Source organism: Corvus brachyrhynchos, unplaced genomic scaffold (genome assembly GCF_000691975.1).
Source record: "Corvus brachyrhynchos isolate BGI_N302 unplaced genomic scaffold, ASM69197v1 scaffold21, whole genome shotgun sequence".
In the NCBI taxonomy this organism is placed as follows: Eukaryota; Metazoa; Chordata; class Aves; order Passeriformes; family Corvidae; genus Corvus; species Corvus brachyrhynchos.
In genome coordinates this window covers 942469-967411 of record NW_008236924.1, presented here as the reverse complement: position 1 = coordinate 967411, position 24943 = coordinate 942469, and the positions used below count along the sequence as shown (strand labels likewise).

The window sequence follows — 24943 nt, the reverse complement described above, 5'->3', positions numbered from 1 at the left end:
GGGAAGCACCATCTTCAAACGGGGCCATGGGAAGAAAGGCCCCACTGGGCATAGGGGGACTGAAGTAGGTCTGGACTAACCCACTTGGCCATAGCTCCCTCAGGGAGAAGCGGAGCCCCAGGAGGCTGCAAGAGGCTATTTTTACTGCTCTCCTCCGGCTCGGGTGCTGTATTCCTCTGCATGCTCCAAAAAGCGGCTGCAGCTCGGAGCAGCAGCAGCAGCAGCGCGGGGCGTGTAGGAGGAGCGATGGCGGGGGGAAGCGAAGACTTTCCCACCGACCGTCCATCTGAAAGTAGCCTCCTTCGGAAAAGCTGTTTCAGGAAAACTCCTGAGCCCCTGCAAAAGACAAAAATAGGCCAGAAGGAGAGAGAGAGAGAGGAGGGGAGGGGAAAAAACTGCAGTAAAAAAAATACCCAAATTCCATCCTGGAAGTGATGCTGATGCAGGCTCTTGATCCCTGTGGATAGTCTGGATGAACCCCCTCTTCCCTCAGCCGCACCCCAGGATGTACCAAACCCATTGGGATCCTGAAGCTTTTTGGGAAAGGATTTGGGGGTTTCTGCAGCCCTCTCAACCCCCAGTCGGGAGCTGGGAGGGTTCCCCTGCGGCTGAGCTCCTCCCTGGCCCCCTCACTGCTCCGGTGACCTGGATCCATCCTTCCCCAGGAGCTGCTGCAGCAGATCCAGGGAGCTAGATCCAGGGCCACTGGGATGAGCCATGTGGCTCCTGTCCCATAAATATTTCAGTTCCAAAAAAGACTGTCGGCTTCCATCTGTCTCTGCCCTGCAGGGGTCCCTCCGGGACGTCCAGCCTCCCCTTTGCACCAAAAGACATGCGGGGACCGCCGAGACCGGAAGGAAGCGCACTGCGAAGTGTCTGAATAGGAAGAAATACTAAACCCAGAGGAACTCACCGAATGAGACCTGCAGGACGGTAGCTGCAGGTTCCCCAGGTTCCCAGGTTCCCAGCTTGGCCACAGCTCTTTCCCAACGCTGTCTTCCACCCTTCCCTCTCCATCACCTGCCCGTGGGGCTGGCGAGGTCTCCGACGGCCAAAACACCTCACCCGTCCCTGTCCTTGTCCCCCCTTCCTACACTACCCCTCGCTGTTCGGCTGTGACCTGGCAGGTTCAAAGCTGCAAAGGCTAGAAGGGGTTAACAGCATGAGATGCTAACAAGCCCAATCTGCTGCTATTTATACCCAGGAGGCTCTTCTCCATCCCCCACCCCACACCCTCTTTCCTTTCACTCCCCTCCACTGCTCCTGCTGCCTGGAAACTTGGGTTTGCAGCTTCCCTTCCGTGCAGCAAAGGCGGCTCCTTACCCACACAGGAGCTGGAGTGAGCGGTGCCACTGCAGAGCAGCCTGGCGTGAGGAAGAGGAGGCACTGCTGCTGGATGAGGCGAAACAGCCCTGTCCAGCCCTTCCCGGGGAGAAGCACCCCAGCTCCGAAGGGGCTTTGCAGCCCTCTTACTTGTTCACTGCAGCAAGGTGGGGTCCTTCCATCTCCCGTGGGAATGCTGTGCTGCCATTCCTGGAAGAACCAGCCTGTGATCTGCACTGCGCCTGCTGGAGACCCTCGCGTGGAAAGCTGTGCACAGGCAGTCAAGGGCAGGTCCAGGTCCCCAGGACCCCACAACACATCCACAGCACTGGGTGACATATTAGGGAGTGCTGCTTCCTTTCAGGGAAGTCTTGCTTTATTGGGAAAACTTTGGCTGCACCCAGCCCTGGAGTTTGAACTCCAGGTACTTGTCCTCTGACTCTCATTCCTGAAGCTGTGTCCTGCTCCTGCCTTGGCTCTTGGCTTGGAGCTGGAGTGGTTTGGCCGGTGCGGCTCTCTCTTGTTATGGTCAGTAACAGATACTTGTAGGATCAGGCTATATTTAGAGCAGCTGCTCCCTCTTATACCTTCTTCGCTCCTGGCTGCCACAGGCTTTGGGACTTCCCCAAGCAGGGGGAAGTATCCAGACCATTTGCTTATGGTTATGCTGGTCCTATCTGCACTGAACTCACCTAATCCCCCCGAGAACACTTTGGCTTCTGTGGGATCCCAGGCGTGATACTCTCAAATCCCTCCCAGGCGACATGAAACAGGAGGAAATAGGTTTCTTCCAGCAGAGGAAGGCAGAAAAGCTGGGATTGTATGTTGGAGAAAAACAGAGCAGATGCAGATGCTGGAGCACAGGGGATGTCTGCAGAGGCCAGCAGTGGGGAAGGATAATTGGGGAATAAGATGAGCAAGTTGTGTCAGTAGTCAAGACCACAAGGGAGACAGACAGGAAGGATGCTGCCCAGCTCATCAGACCTCATTTGCCCGGTGCCTTGGCCAGATGAGATGACGCTGCTGGCAACACGCTCTTGGCAGACACTGGATTTGCCCACAGAGCTTGGAGACGGGAGAAGGACCAGCAAAGTGGTGTTTTCTGGCCTGGAAGATAAGAGCGACACAGTGCAGCGTCTGCACTCGGTGCTGGGGCTGTTATCTCCCCTGGCTCACACTGAGTCTGGAGGATGTTTCCATATAGGGCTCAGCTGATTTAGATGCAGTAAAAGGGGCTAGGAGTAAAACTTCCCACAAAATCTCTCACTGAATGTTTCTTTTTTCCTCCCTGATTCCCAGCATTCTTAAATATGTTGAAAGTTGCATCAGGCTGAAACCAGGTGAGAGAGAGGAAGCGTTAAATATTCATAGCCTCAAGGGAATCAAACAAAATATGACGTGGGGGACAGAGGATGCTAGACAACTCTCTGTTTATCCACCCTACCTGTTTCTGTGCCTGTCCCCTTGCTGCACACCTGCCTGTAAGTGTGAGCAGGGATCTGAGCCTGAAAAATCAGCGTGCAGCTGCAGGGTGACAGGTTTGTAGCTGGCTGTACCTGGCGAGGGGTGTGCCCAAGGGGAGAGGGTGCCAGGAGACGGGGAAATTCATCCTCTGGAGATTTCCAAGGAGAAAAGGAAGGTCATGAGCAGAAAATACAAAAAGGCCCTTGAGTGCCAGAGCTGTCAGTTCAGCTCCCTGCTGAGCTCTCCCTCTCCTCGGGCACCTCTCCTGATGGGACTGGGGACACCCATGCCTGCAGCCTGCCCAGTGCCCAAGATAGCCCAGCAGCTGCCTGGAACCTTGGCTAGGCACAGCCCCGGAGCAGTCCCCGATTTGGATGTGACCTTTGAGCCTCGCACAACTGCCCCAGGCTGGGGCCATGGCTGGGGTCCCCTGGTGAGCAGGGACCCCCACCCAGCCAGTGGCAATAACAAGAGGAATAGCCCTGCTGTGCCCTTCCCCAGCTCCTGCTTGTGCCCAAAGGGGAGCAAAGGCGTTCCCAGGGAGCGGGGTGGGAGCCAGGTGTACCCCATAACCCTTCTGTCTCTGCTACAGTGAGGCTCCATGACAGCATCTCCGAAGAGGGCCACCACTACCTGATATTTGACCTGTGAGTAATGGTTCACTCATCCCCTAACCCACGGGCAGCTCCCCGCTTCCCCCAGGGTGACACAACCTCCACCTCACCCGAGCCCTTCCTGCAGGCTGGGTTTGAACCAAACTTGGGTCCCCCAAGCCGGGCAGAGGGCAGGTCCCTGTGCTGCACCCCCGATTCTCCCCCCATGCACGGTGCAGTGACATTTTTGGGGGGCTTGCCAGGGCTGAGTGTGCTGTCAATCAATCCAACCCCCTGTCTTCTCGCAGGGTCACCGGCGGGGAGCTGTTTGAGGACATTGTGGCCAGGGAGTACTACAGCGAAGCGGATGCCAGGTGAGCCGGGCTGTGGAGGGGACAGCAGGCGTCCCCTTCTTCCACAAGCTGCTCCCTCCCAGGGTCCTACACGGCTGGCTTTCTGCAGCACCAGCTCATTCTGTGCTGGGAGGTGTTTTACAGCCGCTCTGCAACACATACTCATAGACCAGAACTGTGGTGCAAAAAAAAAACCCAAACCCACCCGAAATGCTCTTTCTAACTCACTCAACTCCTGTGCCAAGAAGTGCCTGTGCTGCCATAGGACTGGTTTGCACTTAGAATCAGATGGCTCCCAGCCAGTGCCCAAAGCACCCTCATTCCCCAGCATGCTGGGATAGCCAACATCTGACCTCACTGTAAATGAGCAGGGTGTTGGGGGCTCCCTTGTCTGGGTGCATCAGGATTCCTTGGTCTGCGGGCACCAGGGCTCCCCAGGCTGGCAGGGAGGAAACCCAACACCAGGCTGGTGCCCAGCCAGGGCCACAATAGAACGGACACCCTGTGGATGTCACTCCTTCCCCTTGGAGCTGCATTCCAGCCATCTGCAAGTGTTTCTCTGGCATTTACCACTTGAAAGCAGTGAGGAGGAGCAGTCAAGACAGGCTGTGCTGGAGCTCTGCTCCCTTCCACACTCCCACCGGCACTTTCCAGATACCCTGCTGCAGAGCCATTTCAGCGACCCCTTTGGTCACTGCAGCTCGACCAGGGGACAGTATTAGTCTCGTTCTTTTGAGGGGACATGATCTGGCCCTCTCCAATCTCCAGATATCACTGTGCCTCTTGGCTGTACCCCCAGGCTAATCATAGCTTGTATGTATGTCCAAGGGGGTGGTAAACTCTACACTACCTCTCTGCATGGAAATATCCTCTCTTTCTAGGCAGAAAACAATCTCATTTAATGGGCTGCCTGCACTGAATCCACTTACAGCCCATCCACTTATTAGTGTCACACAAATAAAATAAAATACATGTAAATAAAGACCTTCTGCCTTGCACACAAGCTGTTTTGGAGCAGAAGCGATCAGCGCCTCTGTCTTTTTCCCTTCCTGTCTCACGCACGCAGCAGAGCTGGAATGTAATGAACTAGATATAAAGCAAGCAGACACAGCAGAGCCACCTGCATTAGAGGAGAGCAGGGAAGTGGGGCTGGAGCAAAGGTTGCACAGAGCACATCTGCTCTGCCTGGGTTTGGAGACCAAGTCTTTGCTGGCATTGTTGTTCCACTGTTGGTCTGCAGCTCCCCGCCTCCAGTGTTGCTCCTGTGGGGTCCCCACAGGCTCAGCTGTGTTCCCTAAGCTCCTGCTCACCATTACTGGGTGTCCAACAGCTCTGTTGGGTTCTTACTGGGTTAGAACTGCTCTCCACAGGTGTGTGGGTTTTGGTGGAGGGGGATGCTGAGCGGTGCTGCAGGGCTGCTGGTGGGAAGTGTGATGGGGAGAAGGGTGAAATGCATTAGAATAGAAGTGTCTGACAAAACTCGCAGGCCACTTGTGTGAGCTTTCTCCTCTTTCCCACAGCCACTGCATCCAGCAGATCCTGGAGGCCGTCCTGCACTGCCACCAGATGGGGGTGGTTCACCGGGATCTGAAGGTAGGAGCTGCAGGGAGAGTGCCTGTAGGAGGACAGGGGACCCCATCTGTGATGCAAAACACTGTAGAACAATGCTCAGAGTCCTTCAGGGCTGCTGAAACAGCAGGGAGGAACACGTGTAGGGCTGCGGGAAACCCACAGAGCAAAGACCAGCTCCGGAGCGAAATGAAAAAAGGGAGATGGGGTAGAGAGGTCTTTGCAGTCCATGGTCCCCTAAGGATCCAGGGACACCAGGACAAAGAGCAGGTCAAAGCAGTTAGGGAGCACATTGAGAGCTTCCTCTGTGCTGTGCTGGGAAGCTCCCCCTGCCAGTAGCAGAGCCCCTGGGGGGTTTTCACTCCTCTCCAACCCCCATCTCCTTCTGCAGCCCGAGAACCTGCTGTTGGCATCCAAGCTGAAGGGTGCTGCCGTCAAGCTGGCTGACTTTGGCCTCGCCATCGAGGTGGAAGGGGACCAGCAAGCGTGGTTTGGTGAGTAGGACTGGCCTGAGGTGGGGTATCCTCCAGCCCTCCTTGGCATGTTAGCTCAGGGGTGCTCCAGGACTCCGAGCCCAGGGTCACGGGAGAGTCCCAGGAGCACCAGCCCAGGAGGTACAGTGGATGAGCAGGTTGATGTGGAGCAAACAGCTCCACAGGGACTCTGTGAGTTACCGAGGTGTCCTGGTGAGATGGACAAGCCGGCAACAGGGGCAGACCGGTGGGAGGAAAGCCTCTTCCAAGCGCTGGAAGTGCACAGCAGAGCACTCCAGCCGTAGGCACCCTCTGGGGTTTGGCAGTGGCAGAAGGACACAGTTTGCTCTGCCCTCGGGAGTCACACACGGTTCTGGAAGGAGGGTGTCTGTCCCACCGGGTCGGGATGTGCCAGCTCTCTCGGCTCTCGCTATGCCCGGCCGGGGACCACTCCCCGCTGCTGAGCTGTGCGGGGACGGGGGCTGCCTGAGGGCGGGCGTGACGGGCTGTCTGTCCCAGGTTTCGCCGGCACCCCGGGATACCTCTCCCCCGAGGTGCTCCGGAAGGACCCCTATGGCAAAGCCGTGGATCTGTGGGCTTGCGGTAAGTCAGACCGGGGCTGGAATGCCGGGAGCGGGCTGGGCTGGGCGGGATGAGGCAGGATGTTCATCCAGCATGCCCCACGTCGCAGTTGCCAGTCATATCTCAGGGAGGTCAGGGTGGAGGATTTACCCAAGAGGTGGCACATTACCTCGGGCAACACACTCTCGCCCAGTCCGGTGGCACCCTTCTCTGAAGGTTCAGCCCCCTTGCTATGTACCCAAAGCTCTCAGTCAGGGGATGTGCTGCCTCTTTTCCCTGTGGTGCTGGTGGAGTCAGGCAATGCTTCCATGTAGTTGCAGCCATAGGGGAGCCTTTTTCCACCCACGATGGGGAGGAATCATCACCCACCCCTGCCAGGGTACCCACTTTGGGCTCTGCATGGTGGGCTGCCAGAGCCTTGAACCTCCCCAGGTGCTGAGCACGTTAGCACAGAGCTGGACCCACCAAGCCTTTTGCTCTTTAAACAGCGAGCAAATCTTCATATTTCCCCAATACCTGTTTCTCTGCTTGAGTTTGACCAGTCCCCAGGCTGTGTATGCTCCGGCCTCCAGCAATGAATTCTCTCCCACTGATCCTGTCTCCTCTTCTGGGCAGGTGTCATCCTCTACATCCTGCTGGTTGGGTACCCACCCTTTTGGGATGAAGACCAACACCGACTCTACCAGCAGATCAAGGCTGGGGCTTATGATGTGAGTGGGTTTGTCTTGCTGCCCCCTTTCACAGTCTCCTCTCTCTCCTGCTGTCCCTGCTTTGCAGCCTGCTGCTCTAGAAGAGCAGCCAGGACAAATTCAGACAGGTGGGAACAAGTGTTTTCCTCTGCCCTGGTCACAGAGTGTTGGCCACGTTGCCATGCCCAGGCGCACACATTGGCATGTTTCATGTTCCCACTTTGCGGGAGAGACAGGTCTTGTCCCAAATGTTCCAGCTTTCTTCTTCCACTCCTGCTCTTCAGTTTTTTACCTGGCAGCTCTTTCCAGTTGCTACCATTTCTCCAACCTGTCCCAAGTTGCAGGAGAAGCAACCCAAGTGCCAAGGGGCTCTCTGCCATCTCTCACCCTGGTCCCTTTGCTTTGGCAGTTCCCCTCCCCTGAGTGGGACACGGTCACTCCTGAAGCAAAAGATCTCATCAACAAGATGTTGACCATAAACCCATCCAAGCGCATCACAGCAGCAGAGGCTCTGAAGCACCCCTGGATATCGGTGAGTTGGGCCCAAAGGTAGAGAGATGTGGGGATTCACAAGGGGAGAACATCTCATCGGGGATCACATATTATCAAACATGCTGCCAGCTCTTATCTCCATCCTGGGAAGATGGTTTCCTGGCACGGTTCCTCCCAGTGCTCTCTCAGGAGCATTTCCCCCGAGGTTTTACAGCAGACAAAAGCTTGTGAATGCAAACAGCATGTTCCTGGGGGACCTGGTGATGGGAGGGACACACATGCTCCCAGCCCTGGTGGGGACAGGCTGGTTTCTCGGTGTCACGCTGTGCTGGGGGATCTTTCTTCAGAGGCAATGGGAGTAGGCTCGTGTTTATCCATCCATCCACCCCAGCAGCAATTCCTCCACCCTTCACTGCATCCCGCTGTTTCAGCTGCTGGTTCTCGCTCAGAATCAGATCCTAAAGGCAGGAGGAGACCTTGGGCTTAACCACACGTGCAAACCCTGAGCACATTGCTAAACATGGCTGGTCAGTCAAGGGGTTAACTCAGGGGGCGGCCAGTTCTCCGCACACCCCCACCACCAGAGCAGATCCTGCTGACTCCAAAGCTTCGATCTCCCACTGCCCATTAAATTTTTATCATCTGCTGCTGCTGCCTGTGCCTCGGCCATGGGAGATCACACACTCCACGTGTGTGTGCATGTGAGAGTGGGGCTGGGGGAGCCCCTTCCCCCCAGCACTGCTCTGAGCCAGCTCTCTCTCCCCCCAGCACCGTGCCACTGTGGCGTCATGCATGCACAGGCAGGAGACAGTGGACTGTCTGAAGAAGTTCAACGCCCGGAGGAAGCTGAAGGTAACTCTGTCCAAGCTGGCTGCTAAATGCACAGTCAGGTCATTGATGGGCTTGTTCCCTGTGTGGGAAACGACAGGGTGGTGTCTCTGGGTAGTGGTGTGGGTGTGATGGGCATTTGGGGACCCCCATTGTGAAAAAGGGGAAAGAGACTGAGTGGGGTGACAGCTTCATCTGGCTGGGGTTCCCAACTGCTCGAAGAAAGCCATGGTGAAGGAAAGCACTGAGTCACACTGGACACTGGGATGAGGACTTTTCCACTGGAGTCATTGTCAAGATAGCTTCTTTTTGGGGCTGGACACGGGCCTGAGAGGCACAGTGAGACCCTTTGCCTGATGGCCAAGACACTTTGCAGCCAAGAAATAAAGTGATCCACAGACAGACAAAAAGCTCACCCACCCCAGCAGCCACACAGCCTTTCCCTTCTTGGATGCTACTGTGTGCCACAGCCTGGACCCCTCTAAAATTATCATCTCCCTGATGCTTGAGCACCTCCCTGAGGCACCTATCTCCTGCGTGCTGCCAAGCCTGAGCCGGCAGCACGGCGCTGGGAATGGGCTCTGGAAATCACAATGCCTCCTGCAGAACAGGATGAGGCTGGTCTGTGCCACAGCCGGAGCCATCAGCGCTCCAGGCCTGAACACAGTGTGGCACAGAGCAGTACAGCTGCAGGCTACTAACAAGATTATCAAGCAAAGAAACTGGCTATAAACTATTATTACTTTTCAGCTAGACAAGTAATCAAATTAGTTCAGGCATGCGCTTCAAAATAGTAATCCATTACTGTAAGCAATTAGTCCAAAGTAATCTCATTATACGCTGAGCAACTAGTTAGTAGACTCAGCTGGAGAAGGGGAAGGATTTTTACGAATGTTGTTTTGTGGTGATGATCTTTGCGTGGCTCCCATGAGCAATCCCTGCCCTGCTGCTCTGAGCTGGCACAGCTTTAATCACAATTAAATCCTGTTCCCCTCCCAGTGGGTCCCCTTGTTGCCAGCTGCCGGCCCAAGTCAGTGGGGTTGTGCTTCATCTAGGACAGGGTAGTATGAGACTGAAAAGTGCCCCGCAGATATTTAATATCCCTTTAATCTTGGAGGGAAGGCAGTTTTGGAGAATGCAACCCAATGCCCTGGTGCTGGGGATATGGGGTCAGGTATTGAGAGCTGCTTTTGATGGCAGGAGGAGAATATCAGTCCGTGGGCTAGTTTCCTTCCTTCCAGTGGCTGGGGGACAGGTGCTGAGCAGGGCTTTCCTCCCCCAGAGATGGGGGGAGCAGCAGGGTGCAGGGGGCCGGGGCCCAGCACACCCTTTCCTTCTGCCTTCCTTGTCTTTCAGGGAGCCATCCTCACCACCATGCTGGCCACCAGGAACTTCTCTGGTAGGTGCTGTCTCTGGGACTCATCTTCTTTCTTACAGGATACCCAGGGCAAATCTGTAGGGTCCCTGGAGAGCTGGCTTTGCCTCATGTGTCACAGGGAGGCTGAAGCTGCAGCCTTGTGCCTCTGGGGATGTGTGGTTTTGGGTGCTCCTCCAGGAGAGGTCACCTGGCACCTCCAGGCTAGCTGCTGGCTTGGGATGCAAGAGAGTAGGTGTCTAGTTGAGGCTCAGTGATCCACAATGCTTTAGGGCTTTGGGGTTTGTACGCACCCAACCATCTGGCTTGTACTGGGATGGGGATGTGGGTGCTGGGGGCAGCCAGAGCTCAAGCAGCTGGTTTTGTGTCCTCCTAGAGAGTTTGTGGCTCAGGGAGAGCATCCTCTGCATCGGGAATAGGGAAAGGCCCCTGGGTGCCACTGCAGGCAGATGGCAGCAGGATCTCTCAGGTCCCTCCCCAGGCAGGTGGATGCTAATCCTGCAGGAGTCCCCACTCTCTTCCTGTCTCCCTACATCCCCAGGGCTGCTGCGGTGACAGGACTGAGCATGGCAGCCCAGCCTGTGCACTGGAGAGGTCTCAGTGCAGCCAGAAGCCCCTCTGCTCTCCCTGAGAGCTGTTCCACCTGGGGACACCTCGCTGCAGATGGGATTTCACAGGCGATTCCCCAGGCATGGAACCAAATGGAGCCGTGTGACTGCACAGCTCATCCACCCGCTGTCACCTCCAGCCCTCCCCAGTGCTGGGGATGGCCCTGCGGCGGTGCTACAGGGCTGGGGCACACCAGCCAAGCCCTGCACGCTGCTGAGCTGGCTGGTGGCAGCTGTTTGGGGTTAGTTGGGTGTTTCAGGGTGCTTTGCTGAGGCTCCCCGAGTGTCAAGTGTAGCAGGTGGGCAGGGGTGCCAGGGCAGAGGGCTGTGGCCAGGGCTGGCATCTGCATTTGTCGTGGGGGGATCGTGCTGACACATTTAGCGCTTGTGGCGGGCCCTGGAGGAGTCCAGCAGCTGGGGGGATCCGATGTCAGGCCGGGAGAGGCGGACAGGAAGCATCAAAAGGCAGGAAGTTCAAAAGCATCTCTCCTAGTGCTGCCCATCCCACGCACGGCCCGAGGGCTCAGCAGTTTCCCCGGGCACGGCAGGGCTGGTGGGCAACAGGCACTGGGCTCCACCGATCCCCCCTGCGCTGGGGGTCCAGGGGAGTGGGCTGGTTTGTGCAGCCGGGGGGCTGGGGCAGTGTCGGCAGCGGTGGGTGGGCACAGGGGAAGGCGCCTGCTTTTCATCCTTGTCAAAATGCGGGCTTGCAGCTGTCGGGCCGGCGGGCCGGCAGCACATGATCCCGGGAGCATGGGGGGGGGGGAGGATAGGACACGGGTCATGCCCCTGGCCAAGAGCCACTGGGGTAGGACAGGACAGTGCTGGCAAGGTCGCCCCTGAGCTCCCACGGGTTGCACCGGGGGGTGCAGGAGAGAAGAAGAACCCCACCAGCCGCTCCTGGGGGTCCTGCCGCCCTGGCACCCGGCACCATGCTGCTGATCCTCGCCCTCCTGGTCTTGGTGCCCTGCCTGGCTCTGCTAATCTCCTTCCTCCTCTCTCCAGGAGGCAAAAGTGGTGGCAACAAGAAGAATGACGGCGTGAAGGTAAGCCCACCCCCGGTGCCCTCTGCTGCCTGCCGCTCTGCTGCTGGGGCGGTGCTGGGGGTCTCTGTGCCGTGCCGGCGGTGAGCGTTTCCATGCCCTGCTGGCGGTGGGGGTCTCCGGGCTGTGCCCGTGGTCAGTGCAGTCCCCGCGACACCTTGCACTTTAAAGGGCAGCTGTTGGATCGGCTGTCCCGGTGTGTCCCCGTGCCACCGGCTGGGCTCCTGCCAGGACAGGCAGCGCACAGGAGGCTTTGCAGCGCAGCGGGCGCGGGGAGTGGGCTGGTGCTGGAGGGTGCCCGGCGGGAGCTCGCTGCTGTTTCATTGCCGGCAAAATGCGCTTGTCCCTCGCTGCCCCCAGGGAGGGGGAGAGGCAGAAGCTGCACCGGGACAGGGGACAGGAGGAGGCAGCTTTGCAGCCCAGAACCACGGCTTCAACAGCAGCCATCTAGTGGGATGGGTGGCCTCATCTCCTGCTCGCTCAACATGGGGGTCCTGCTGCAGCTGGTGAGACTGGCCCCAATTCCTGTCCTATCTTGTCCCGAGGGCTGGTGTGCTGCTGGGTGACACATGGGTGCTTTTAACCCCCTTGGCAGTGCTGCTTGTCCCCTGTGCCCAGTGCAGACAGCAAAGAAACATGGTGATGCTTCGACAGAGTAAATAGCTTGGTGATTCTCTAAAAACAAGCTGGTGCTCAGTGGATCTCGTTTCTTGGCCTGCAGAGCATGCGGGTTCATCAGGCCCTCCGAGGTGGGGCCGCAGCTCTGCTTCAGGACAAGGCGGCTCCAGGAGGCAGCAAAATTCTGCTGCTTCTGGTGACATGGAGATGTGATGGATAGCGGTGTTTATTGAGCTCTGTCAAACTCCTCCTGCAGGAAGGAATGGTCCATGCGAGGGTCTTTCTCTCCTTACCTGTTCCCTTCATGAATACAATGGATCACTCGGCAAGGGAGAGCTGGCGTGGTGACATCCTCCATCGTGGTGACCTCCTACATCATCAGGCAGAGCTTTAGGAGCCCGACTGCAGAGTGGCTGCTCTCCTTCCTCCATAGGGACCCTTTGCTGGGAGAACCTGCAGAACCTTCTCCCGCCCTTTTGCAGGGACCCAGCTTTTGGGCTGTGACGGGTGCAGGGTTTTGGAAGAGCAGAGCCCTCAGCCAGCTTTTTCCTTCCTGAGTACGAATGGTTGGTGAAGCCAGAGGTCTAGGGATGGCATATCTTTCTCCCACTCTTCCCAGACCCAGCAGCTGGGACAGGAGAAACCTGCAAGGACTGAGACCATGCACAACCCTCCAAACCTGAGCTCAGCTCCACAAGAGGCCACTCTGGCCATGCAGTGTTATTCTGTAGCATGAAGCTGATGGCCTGGATGGCTCTGGGAGAACATTACTTTGCGCTGTCAGGATTCCATGGGACTCCCAGGACAGAATTAATAGGTCTGGTGCTGGCAGATCCCATGGTAGTCACAACACTCCAAGTGCCAGCCACTGCTGGCCTGTCCTCTGCTGCTCTGAGGTCCCAGCTGCTTCTGAGAGTCACCTAAGATGTGACACCACAGGTAGTACTGACTTGGTACAGGTTGCTGGAGCACAGGTGAGAGCAAACAGAAGATGCATTATTAAGCTATTAAAGGAGAGATTGCTGGATGAAGAGGCTTCATCAGGCACAGTCCTGAATCTAATTTTCCAGCAGAAAGAGACAGCTTTGAATTTCTGTGTTGAGGTAGACAACCATTTGCCAGCCCAACTTGCTAATGATGCTCCCTGTTGGACTTTGAAGGAGCTTTGAGGGCAGACATTATCCTGGGAAAAGAGGCATTTCTGATTGTAGGAAAATAGTTTATTTGGGTGAACAGCCTTCTGGCTCATCACTGAAACTCAGTGAGGAGAGTCTGGTTTCAGAGCGGGATCAGAGAGGCTGGTTTGCATGCCCAGCCCTCAGCCCTTGCTGGTGAGAAGGGAGCAGATCATGAGGCTTCATTCTGAGTACAATCTACTCACCAGCACTCCTCTGAAGAGTGTGGACAAGCTCTGAGAATGGATTTGCTTTTTTATTTCCCCCTTTCCAACAAGTAAAGGGGAGACAGCTTGGCTAGATGGCCAGGAAGGTGCAGGAGGAGAAGACAAGGTAGAGACAAGCTCACTCCCAACAGCTTCCTTGCGTTGTCCACCTTCAGCATAACCATCCCCACCTCTCATTCCCATGCTCAGCCTGGGGGGACCCGCAGCATGACTCATTCAGGGGGGCACAGGGAGGCTGGGTGTTGTGGGTGAAGCTCTGATGGCCCACTGGGCAACCAGCAGATGTCAGGACACTGCTGAGCAGTGGTAACTTCTTTAACTGGCTGGAAAACCAAGGTAGGAACCTGGAAGCCTGCCTTGAGTGGTTGGGACGGTGGGAAGGGAATGGTCCTGCCTGCTTAGAGCAGGGCCACGTGGTGTGGGTCACTGTCAGAAGAGTTGTGTCCACACTTGGAGTAACATGCTGGACTAGCCATCTTCATGAGAGCAGGCAGATCCCAGGCAGCCATCCCTGCCTTTCCTGCCCAAAGCTGTGCTGGTGGGCAGCAGGCAGCTGGAGCTGCCCTCTGGCCTGTCTGCACAGCCCTCCAACACCAGCACGGTGCCAGCCCAGGCTCAGACAGCTTGAAACTCACCCTCCTGAGGAGGTTCCTCACCTACTAAAAGCATTCCTGGGACCAGAAATCCCCCCTGAGCCCTGCTCTGGGATCCATGGGAGGTCCTCTCGTCCCAGCAGCTATGATACTTTCACTGCCCTGTGTAGTGTCACATCTTGTCCCATTGTAAACGAATGGAATCACTGCCCCGTGTCGCATCCTGTCCCGTCCTAAACTGATGAGCTCACTGCCCGTGTCGCATCCTGTTACTGTATGTCCAGACTCGACGCGGTCACTGCTTTGTGTTGCATTCTGTTGCGTCTGAAATTTCTGCAGTTTGCTGCCCCGTCTCATGTCCTTGGGTAGCAGAAGCTGCCAGTCCTTCCTGCAACAGCCCAGCTCCAGTAGCTCCCTTTCTCCATGAGGTTCCTGACAAAATACCGCAGCTCGCTCTGCCCTTTAGGATGTCTTTTTTTTGGTGAAGGAAGGGTGAGAGTTGACAGATGGGCCAGTGCCTAAAGGAGCTACAAGAGTGCTGGAAAGGGACTTTGGACAAGGGCATCGAGTGATAGAACAAGGGGGAATGGCTTCACACAGATAGAGGACAGGTTTAGACTGGATATAAGAAAGAAATTATTTATTGTGAGAGTGTTGAGGCACTGGAACAGATTGCTCAGAGAAGCTGTGGGTGCCCCATCGCTGCAAGTGTTCAGGGCCAGGTTAGATGGGGCTCTGAGCAACCTGGTCTAGGAACTGGATGATCTTTAAGGTCCCTTTCAATCCAAACCATTCTGTGATTCCATCATTCTATGACCTAGCAAGGACGGGGAGAGCAGCAGTAGCAGAGGGAGAAGCTCACTGAGGATGCTGGTGGGAGCCAATTAGGATGTGAAAGGAACAATGAGGGGGAATGGAAATCATCAGGTTTTATGCTGTAGCCCACCCATGCACCCTAATGGGTTGCTCCATGGACTTTTCCAAGAGATTTGCACAGTGTGTGCTGCTTTTCCCTCTGCAGGGCAGGCACAGCTGGTGCCTCGTTAAATATGCTGGTACACCACTTTGTTATTTGGCACTGCAGATTCTGATTTCTGCACATTGGTATTCCCTGACGCACACTGGGATTCATTCCCTGGGAGCCAGAGGTGCAGAAAGGGTATGAGGTCAGCATGTATGTCCCCCTTTCTCCTAGCTAAATTAAAGATGGAGATGGGGAGCAGAGCACAGTAAGGAAGGTGAGTCCAGAAATAGTTTGGGATTGCAAGCAGAAGAGTGGCTATGAGGTCATCCAACCCAAAAACCTTAAAGCCTAGTGGTAGTGGTCAAGGATGGAGATAAATGTGCAGGTCTTCTCTTTGGAGTCCTGATATAAAGCACTGGAGCTATGCTCAGGACTGCTTCCCACACTGTGGGCCTGCCTTGAGGCCTTAAGGCCTGGCTGGCCTTAAACCAGTCAGCTCAGGACTGGTCTAGTCCTAGGCTAAACCTGAAGAAGTATCTCCACACCGGTCAGTGCCATCAGCAGATGCACCCAGAGCAGGTCCAGAGAAGTCAGTACAGCATTCACGCTGGGCACAGGGCTGTGGTGAAGCTGCCTTAGCTTTTCAGTATCCCGCTTCTGTTCCTGTGAGCTTGCTGGCCTGGTCACAGGCCTCCAGAGCGGTCATTGACTCCTAGAGGATTCCCTTTTGGACTAGCCAGGTCCTTGGGATGAGCAGCCCCAGAGATTGTGGCAGGTCAGGAGAGAAAGGTGCTGCCAGGAATGTGGAGAGGGAGCTGACAAGTCACCACCAACACTGCGGCCGGCGGCACATCCCCACAGGAGCAACGAGTCCCTCGGCGCCTTTCGTTTGCCCCTCCATGAGGACTGAGAAGGGTGGCTCAGGAGCTGCTGCCTTTCATGTGCAGCTCTCAGCCTTTCTCACTCTATGTCTCTTCCTGTTCCATCTCTTCTCCTTGTTTTTCCAGAAAAGAAAGTCCAGTTCCAGCGTTCAGTTAATGGTGAGTGTCCTTCGTCTTCCTAAATGCCGATATTGCTGGGCCTCTCCACATGTTCCAGCTTCCCCCGTTTTTGGAAGTTACCTCGGGGTAGGGAAGAAGGGACAGAGGGGTTGGAGGGAACATCCTCAAAGCCGTATCACCCACAAACCCCATTAACAGGGTTGGTGCAGGCACTTGCTGGCCACCAGCTGGTGGGAAGCCAGCCCTGGTTCTTGCTGATGGGTTCTCATGCCGTTTCTCCCAGTTCTCCTGACTCAGGTCTGCAGGCTGCATCGGTCCAAGGAGCCTTGGAGAAACACCTTCCATGCCTCTGCGGGGACTGTATGGTCATGGGACACCTTGCCAACCTACATCGGGGTCTTCTGGGTAATACACAAGCAAGGCTCTGCTGGGAAGAGCTAGCAGAGCCATTGCTCTAGCTCCGCTAGCAGAGTTGCCTTGATGAGGCTCCCGGAGAGAGACGGGGGGTCAGTACCCCTCTCCCCCCAAATCTGTGTAGTGCTCAGCTGTTTCTTGAAAGAGCTGTGTCTCAGCCTTCAGTGGTCCATGTGGGTCTTGGAAGCACTGTTTTATTGTACATTTCTCTCCCTACTCTGCGGTCAGTGTGGTCTCTCACTCCTGCACAGTCCCCTCTTTCTCATCCCAGCTCCTCCTCGCTGTTAATTTGTACATCTCTCTCTTTATTGTACAGTCAACATGGTGTCTTCCACCCCTGCACAGCCCCTCTCCCTGCCCCTCCGGCAACGCTCCTAGGAACCCACCACATGGCCCCTGGACCTGCCCCCATCTCTGTCCCCACAGGTGTCGGTAGGAAAGGCAGCGCCGTTCCTACGAGACCCTCCACAGCCCACCTCTTGTGCCCTTGGCGACAAGGGGTGGAGGTCAGGGAGGGCTCTGCCAGTGCTGCCCTAGAGCTGTGGTTGAGGACAGGTTGGACCTGCTGGCGTTTTCCTTGGTTTCTGTCTGTTGGCACAGTTGAGCGCTGTGGGGTCGTACTCGGGGGGCTGTCGAACACACGAAGCTCCGTCCGTCACAGGGAGAAGACCCTTCTCACCACCCCATCTCTCCTTTCTGTTCTTTGCTCAGGAATCGTCGGAGAGCACCAACACCACCATTGAGGACGAAGACACCAAAGGTACCAGTGGGGGCACATGGGAAGGTGGGCAGGTTGTTTAGGAGGGCTGCCCATGGGTCTGGCCGCCCCTCACGAGATATTTGCTACAGCAAAACCCACCACCATCGAGCTGCCTCAGGGCCCTTAAGAAGTTGCTTTAACTCCTCAGGTGTTTTCACTGCTGGGTTGCTGACACAAGCAGCTGGGGCACTGCTGGCGAGGAGCAGGGTGCTCCTGTGAACAGGGATGTTCCTTGAAAGCGGGTGTGGAAATGGCAGAAATCTGCAGGGATAGCAGCCCAGCTGCTCTTTTAAAATAAATGTCCCTTCGGGAAAAGCCTCAGGGGAAATCCCCGTCTGCCGCCCGCCTGCCTGCCAGAGGCAGCTTTCTAAGAATAACCCAGGGAATAATTTATCGGTGTTAATTTGTAAAGTCTCTCGATGAAGTGATCTCGGCACAAAGTAAGATGGACTTTGGCCTGACATGAGAGCTAATGGGACAACTCATCCTCCTGGAGAGGGGCTCCCTGAGCCTGGATGTGGAGGCAGGTGGTACCCAGGAGTTGATGGGATTCCCTCGCCTTTCTGGACAACTCCTAGGAACGCTCCTTCTCCTTTCATTAGTCACAATGCAAAGGGAAAAAAGTCAAGCATGATGCCAATTTGCATTTGAAGCAGAGCATTGTCAGTAAGCCCAGGGTTACCTCTGACAGCTCCTCCTGCATCCCTGGGAGCCAAAGTTGCTCTTGCAGCCCATCCCTTCCCAGATGAACCAGCAGTGCCTGGAATCCCTGGCAGCAGATGCACAGGTCTGTGCCCTTTGCTGGGTCCCTTCTTGTGTCTCCTGGTGTGGCTGCACATGTCATTTACTTGTTCTCCTCCCTGCTGAGACCCTGTCCTCCCATTTCAGAGGGAGGTGAGAGCATCCTTGGTCCAGCTTGCCCTAGCTGGCCTCTGCTGTGAGTTCATGGGGTAAAGGGTCTCCGCTTAGCAACACTTTTCAGCCAAGACCAGCCTGTCCCAACTTTTGGGCTGAGGGTAGCTTCCCACTTGGTGATTAACCTTTTGGCTCTTTGGAAAATTATAGAAGTTTTCAGTTTTTCCCTGACTTTGAAAATCTGGAGATGAGGAGCCCTTCCACACATCTCTATCCCAAGTCGCTCTCCTGCTTTTTCCCTGTACAGTTTCCAAAGTCACCCCACGTCCTGTGGTCTTTTTCTGATGAGACGAAGATCTCTCACCAATATGGTAACACCAGCAACTACTTCTGGTTTGTTTTATGCTTTTATTTCCCTTTTCTCTTTGAACCAACAGTACGGAAGCAAGAAATCATTAAAGTCACAGAGCAGCTGATTGAAGCAATAAGCAATGGAGACTTCGAGTCCTACACGTGAGTGTGCCCAGTGCAGGTTTGGGCTGGGTGAGGGCTCAGCCTCCCAGACCGGGGTCTGGGACTCCTACAATACTGCCCAGGAGGTTTCGCTGCTGCCCGGGGCAGGGTGACCAGGTTGATGTAGTGGGGGAGAGTGGAGACCATGCAAGAGAAGGGGACATCAGTTTCCAAGCCTGATGCTGCTCTCCTGCTCAGCTGACCACAGCTCTTTGGTCTCACTGTCACAGATGAGCCCAATTTTTGGTTTGCAGAAAGAGGAATAATTGTAAACGTGATTTATGGTGAAAGAAGTGTTTGCATCCATGGAATCCATTATATCCAGATTGCCACAGGCTGTTCTGAAGCGTAGATGATTTCTTCTTGCTGAGCTGATGCTGTTCAGAGTACACCTCTTCTGTGTCCAAGGCTGATTTAATTAGTGATGTCTGAGTGAGTGCAGGTCTTTGTCCCTGCCTCAGAGGATTGCAGCAGGCATATTTTGATACAGAGCAGATAATATGAGTTTTTTCCCTGATGTCTTCCTTTCTTGTAAAGAAGATGGCAATGTTTGAGGAGTTTTAATTGCAGAGGGTGACTGATGGAGAATGCACCCTGCTTTGCTGGGGTCCTGGCTGCAGCCAGTGGGCAGGAGTTGAGGTGGGTTGGGCAGAATGCAGGGATGAGGTCAGATTTTTGCAAGAATTACTCACTGGTGCAGACACTCCTCATCCTGAAGGAACCATCCTGAGCAGGAGGCATTTGGGTTCTTCAGGCTCTCATACCAGAAGTGGTGAGATAACCTCTCCCTTTTCTCTCTCTTTCCCGGCTCCCCAGGAAGATGTGTGACCCTGGAATGACTGCTTTTGAGCCTGAGGCTCTGGGTAACCTTGTGGAAGGCCTGGATTTCCACCGATTCTACTTCGAAAACCGTAAGCAGCTCACCTGCTTTCTGAGGGACCCCTCCCACCTCCCATGTACTTGTCTTGACCTCCATCAATTTGCTGAAGGGAATAGGGTTAGGGTGGCTGTGGGAGCATCTCTGGTTGATCTGGAGGATCCTAGTAGGAGGTGTTAGGTCAGCTGGGGCCAGGAGTCTGTAGAGGAGTTGTTGGGTTAGCTGTTTTCTAGGTGAGCCCATGCTGAACCCACATGTACAGCATTTACTCAGCCCCATCAAGCAGAGAGCATAACACAAGTGTCTCCCCTTCCCACATTGTTGCCACCCTGGGCAAGAGCCACCCAAACTCCTTCCCCTGCCTAAATCCCCTTGTGCTTGTCCCCTCTCCAGTGTGGTCCCGGAACAGCAAGCCTGTGCACACGACAATCCTGAACCCCCACATCCACCTGATGGGAGATGAGTCCGCCTGCATTGCCTACATCCGCATCACGCAGTACGTGGACTCCGGAGGGATCCCCCGCACTGCCCAGTCCGAGGAGACCCGCATCTGGCACCGCCGGGATGGCAAATGGCAGATTGTTCATTTCCACAGATCTGGCGCGCCCTCGGTCCTACCGCAGTAAGCCCTGTGAGCATCCGGGGATGGGGCACAGGGGATAAGGAGGGCTGGGTGTGGGCTCGCTGCAGCATTGAAGCTCACAGCACGTGGGATCCTGTCCCAAGGATCCGTGATGGGGAGGAGGTGGCTGATTGCTGTGAGATGGCAATGAGGGGAGAGGGATGCTCTGCCAAAGGGATGGTCAAAGCAAATTTCGGCTCTTCCTGGGTTGTGTTTTGCAGCTGAAGCGCGGCCCTGCCCGGGTTGGGTTTGTCACTGACTGACTACCAAGGGGAGACCTCCTCCGACATGTTCACCTACGGGACTTTGGCTGTTGGCTCTGCTGCTTGGTTCCCGCTGGAATAACCCCTCGCTTCTCACCGCACACACACGACAGCCCCGCCAGTGCAGCGCAAGCATCCCATCAAACCCCCCACCCTGCCGGGGTCATGGCGCTGGGCCCCCTTCCTCTGCATGAACCAGAAAAAGAGAAACCATGAACTTAACCCCAAGCATCTGGCAGGTGTACAGGCCTCCCTCATCGGCTGCATAGCGTCGGTGGGCCCCCTCACTACCCAGCACATCTCCTGAACTGGGCTCAGACTCATCATCCGCCTCCATCCCCACCTCTGCTGGAAGCCCTCTGAGGAAGAGGAGGGCAGTTTTGAGCCGCTCTCTGCTGCATCCTCCCTGTGTGCTGGTGGATTTTGCTTTGCTGCTCTCAAGGTCCCCGTCTGCCACCATGACTTCCGCCTGCTCCTGACCTGAGTTCCTGCTTCCCAGCAGCCTCGGCCGGGGAACTGCAATTCAATCCATTTGCAAAGTCCATTTTTCACGCGTACCTGTGCAAGGAGGGCCGTGTTTGGATGGGTGAGTAAAGATTGTCTGTATTTTTTCCCTTCCCAGCGCAGGCTGGCTCCTTCCCAGGAGAGCAAGTAGGTTTGCACCCTGGCTCCAGGCAGCTGCTGTGCCAAGAAGGATGCTCTCCCTCCTTCCTCCCTTCTCCCTTTGGAGCAGAGACTGGCAATGCTGGGAGAAGAGAGGATGAGAAAGACGACTGCTTCGCAGTACCACATCGTCACAGACGGGAGCTGGGGCTCTCCCATCCATATCCGGGAGGTAGCATTGCCCCTGCGCCCTCCTGCTCACCCACCACTCAGCCTGGATCCTTTACCCCAGCACCCACCCCTGCCCCCCCGCCACAGCACTGGTGTTCCCCTGCTCCTGACTCCCCGGATGGGACAGGGGCAGCCTAGCTGGCTGCTGGCTCGGGGCACAAACCTCCATGTGACTCCTTCCAGCGACAACAAGGAATGCAAGCTTTAGTGACAAACTGCAGAATCTGATTGTGCTTCGGCAAAAACAAACAAGCCTTTCGCTGTCTTCTCCTTTGAGCGCATGCCTTTTTATAGGGAAAAGAAACCAACCTACCGTGTATTTCGTAACTTGATTTTGAGTATTTGCTGAAATGGATCTTTATGTAATAACTAGAAACATTCAACTGTTTAAGTGGGGAGGGAGGGGGGATTTTTGGGGATTGCTGTTTTTCATTGCGTTTACATTTGAAGTGGGGTTGTTCTGCCAGGGGTCCCACGGCTGCCAGTCCCCTCCTCACACCGTGGTGGCTTGTCCCCTTCTGTCCCACAGCATTGGGTGGCAGAGGCACCCACCTCCAGGGGCACCCATATTGCCATGGCGCCTTCCTACACCCCATGGGTCTTCCTGCAGGGCAAACCACAGCGGTGGCTCTGGGAGTGCCACCAGCACGTGGCTTTCAGGACAGAAGACATGGCCGGGAAGGGGAATGTTGGTCTCACCTCTTTGCCGTCAGGCAGAGGTCCAAGGGTGGGTGTTTTTCCGGCAATTCTTCCATTTCACATTCTCTTTTTTTCCGACTGGAGCCTCTTCACTCACTGACGTGAGGCTTCTGCAGCACTGCTGCCCCGGGGTACTTTCTAGCTTCACTCTCTTTGTCTGCATGGTGTTTAACTTTCTAGACGGTGCGTGTGTTGAAAAACAAAGAAATGAACAAAAACTGCTTGTTTTGGACCTAAAAAAAAAAAAAAGAAAAAGGAAAAAAAAGGAAAAAAAAAAGAGGAAATGTTTCCTCCATGTAAATTCTGAGCGTGTATTTTGCCTTTTCTGTGGTTTTGAATGCTTTGCTCTCTGTTGAGGCAGGGACGGCCACCATGCCAAATGCAGCTGCATCCTTGCAGACTGCAAAAATATTTTCCCACTGGATGGAGGAGAAGAAATCTAAACTGCTGGGGCATGGACAGGCCCTGAGAAGTGTTTTGGTGTGTTCCTCTGTGCCAGCAGTGCGATGGCTGCTGGTGATGTATGTAGGAGATGCCTTTTTGGGGGCAAATCACAGAGCTGATCCATGGGTGCCTGTGGGGGTCCCCATGCCCTTTGTGGACCTGTGCACCACAGGCTTGCAAGAGTTCCCCAAAGCAGGGAGATCCATACAGGGAAAGGATTAACTTTTAAGGTAGAGTTTGGGTGTTTTTACAGATCTGTTTTTCTTCCTGTAGTCATGTAGTGCTGAAGTTTTTTTAATTTTTAAAGGAAGGACTCAGCTCTTTCACAGTTCTCTCTCTCCCCCTCTCCAGAGCTGGCTCTGAAGCCAGCTGCGGTCAGTGTCATCCACCTTCTGATGTCCAAGCTCTCCAGGTGTCAAGAGGATTTTTGGGAATTGGTATAAGGTGGATGATGATGGAGACATCGCAGCAGGGCTCTGCATGGGGGCTGAAGGGCAGATGCCATCTCAGCCTGGTTTTGAAGCTGCTGATAGCTGTGGACCTTGGGTGGGCTGTGAGAGTGAAGCTGCTCCAGCAGCTGCTACTGGAGAAAGGACTGGGACTAGGGGCGTGGTGGGATTCGCTGGGAATAACAGATGAGATGGGGTAGATACAATCTCCTTTCACTGAGAACCCACAGTCACTTCTAGGGAGAAGCATCTTGGCTCCCAGGAAGGCTTTGAGGCATCTTCTTGGAGAGAGTTTCTTCTCCTTGAGGTTTCCCTAAGGTCATCTCCCCAGGAGGCAGCTGGATGTCCTTGCAACACTCCTTTCCAAGGGAAGCAGAGTCTGAAGTTTAAACTCCTTCTAGTCTTCCAGTCAAGCTGCAGCCTGACCAAGGAAGACTCAACTTCCCAACATGCCCACGCTGGCAGCATTAAGCACCTGCACTTTAGGGGTCTGTCCTGCCTGGTGTCTCTGCCCCACCTTGCCCTGCTTCTCCAGAGCAGGTTCCTGTATCTCCAGAGCGTCTCAGCAAGCACTGATGGACCACCACCATTTCTTTCAGTATCCATGGAAAACATCTGTCTCTGTCTTCCTTTGCATTTGTTAATTTCTCCTAAACTTGCAGGAGAGCTATATAAATAAGTTTTCACCATCCTTCTTTGGCTGGAAGAGCCAGGGATGCTGCTGTTACATCTCTACTTTTAAGCTGTTGATACTGTCCTTGACACTTGCAAACGGGCATGGCCCCAACAATCCCATCATGGTTCTGGGAATGACAAGGTCCAGGGATGTTCCTAATAAGCAACATGGACAAGGCCACCTTGTTGGGATAGAGTTTACCACCATGGACTTCCAGTCCCATCAGCCTCAAGGCTGGAGATCAGGCTATGGCATGTTTCATTTACTGGCACAGACAGAACTCCTCTCCTTTGGTCTCCTGGTGTCTGGGTCAAACCAAACTCAGAAGTCCTCCAAACTCATCTTCTCTTCCACCTCTTCCAGACCACAGGGGATGTCTAACTGGGAGCACTTGCTGTAGTGGTGTTGAGTTCCCAGCTCCACAAGTGGGCTTGGGAGCTGCCTGTTTTCCCTTCCTGGCTGCCAAGGTCCACAGGCAACATCGTAATTTCTCACATCTTGCTGATGCAACCCCTCTGGAAGATCAAGAGGTCACTCCTGGGCCTCTGCTCTATGCTGGAGGAGCAGGCACCCTCCTCCTCACCCCAGCCAGGCACAGCTGGGAGAGCTCTCTTTCCCCATAAAACCCTCATGAAGTGCCCTTTCTGCCAGGCACCAAACCCTTGTCTGATCCCAAACCTTCCTCTCCTCCCATGGATGGCCCATGGATCCCCAGAAGCTGGAGCAGGCAGCAGTCATCTACTCCCCCTTGGAGCTCCCAGTGGGCTCTGCAGCCCGTGGTGGGATTGCAGTGCCGTGTGTGAGAGGGCAGCCACACAGCCCCATGGACCAAGAGGTGTCTGCCAGCAGGAGATCCCATAACCTCCTCTGACCACCCCAGGAGACAGACTGACCCTTCTTCCCGAGCACAGGACACGTCATGGTGTACCCCACGCTCTTGATGCTGCACAGATCCTCCAGCCAGCAGAGTAGAGACCTCACCCTTGCCCATGTCCCAAGGTGCAGGTCCCAGTCCATCTGTATCAGACAGGGAAACACAGACGTGAGCAGGCTGTGGGGACACCAGAGCAGGGGCTGGTGGCCACTCTGCCCCCAGAGTCATCTGAATCTCTTTCCTTCATGCAGGTCATCAACAGGGAGTGGGAGAGAGGGAGCAGTGGAGGGGACTGTATCGAGTGGCTCCTTCCTTCTTTGGATTGTTGTCCCTTTTTTCTAACTGTTGCACAATTTTAGGGCTTTTGTAACATTTTTTGGACAAGCAGGGAAAATATGTTAACAGTGGTTTAAGGAAAAAAAAATGAGATCTATCTCTCTCTCTTATATATTATATATATATATAAAATATATATACTTACAGGAAATCTCTATGGAAATATTTATTTAAGATGATTGCAAAAAATATATTATAATTAAGAGTATACCAAGCTTTGTCACGTAACAAAAATTCAGGCCCCGGGGAGGGGTATCTGCCTGTCCCCTCGTGTCTGTCCGTCTGTACGGTTGCAGCTGAAGCCTTTCTCTTCTCTTTTTGTAAGTGCACTCGAACTGTTGAGCAGTGTGACCGTGT

The 24943-nt window shown here is 54.9% G+C and overlaps 1 protein-coding gene across 2 annotated transcripts in view; it reads left to right on the top strand.

Moving 5' to 3' along the window:
* CAMK2A (calcium/calmodulin dependent protein kinase II alpha) overlaps window positions 1-24664 on the top strand; it is a 35326-nt gene extending 10662 nt beyond the window's left edge. The window contains exons 4-19 of one of the 2 annotated variants that reach the window (XM_008628915.2): window positions 3380-3434; window positions 3689-3754; window positions 5254-5326; window positions 5694-5796; window positions 6295-6378; window positions 6973-7067; window positions 7456-7578; window positions 8307-8390; window positions 9723-9765; window positions 11355-11395; window positions 15977-16009; window positions 17096-17144; window positions 18437-18512; window positions 19329-19423; window positions 19783-20020; window positions 20233-24664. In XM_008628915.2, coding sequence (XP_008627137.1) covers window positions 3380-3434; window positions 3689-3754; window positions 5254-5326; window positions 5694-5796; window positions 6295-6378; window positions 6973-7067; window positions 7456-7578; window positions 8307-8390; window positions 9723-9765; window positions 11355-11395; window positions 15977-16009; window positions 17096-17144; window positions 18437-18512; window positions 19329-19423; window positions 19783-20015 — 1253 coding nt within the window. In that variant the 3' untranslated portion in view covers window positions 20016-20020; window positions 20233-24664. The remainder of the gene's footprint in view (window positions 1-3379; window positions 3435-3688; window positions 3755-5253; window positions 5327-5693; window positions 5797-6294; window positions 6379-6972; window positions 7068-7455; window positions 7579-8306; window positions 8391-9722; window positions 9766-11354; window positions 11396-15976; window positions 16010-17095; window positions 17145-18436; window positions 18513-19328; window positions 19424-19782; window positions 20021-20232) is intronic. The other variant, XM_008628916.2, reaches the window with a different exon arrangement.
* Window positions 24665-24943: the final 279 nt, after the last annotated feature.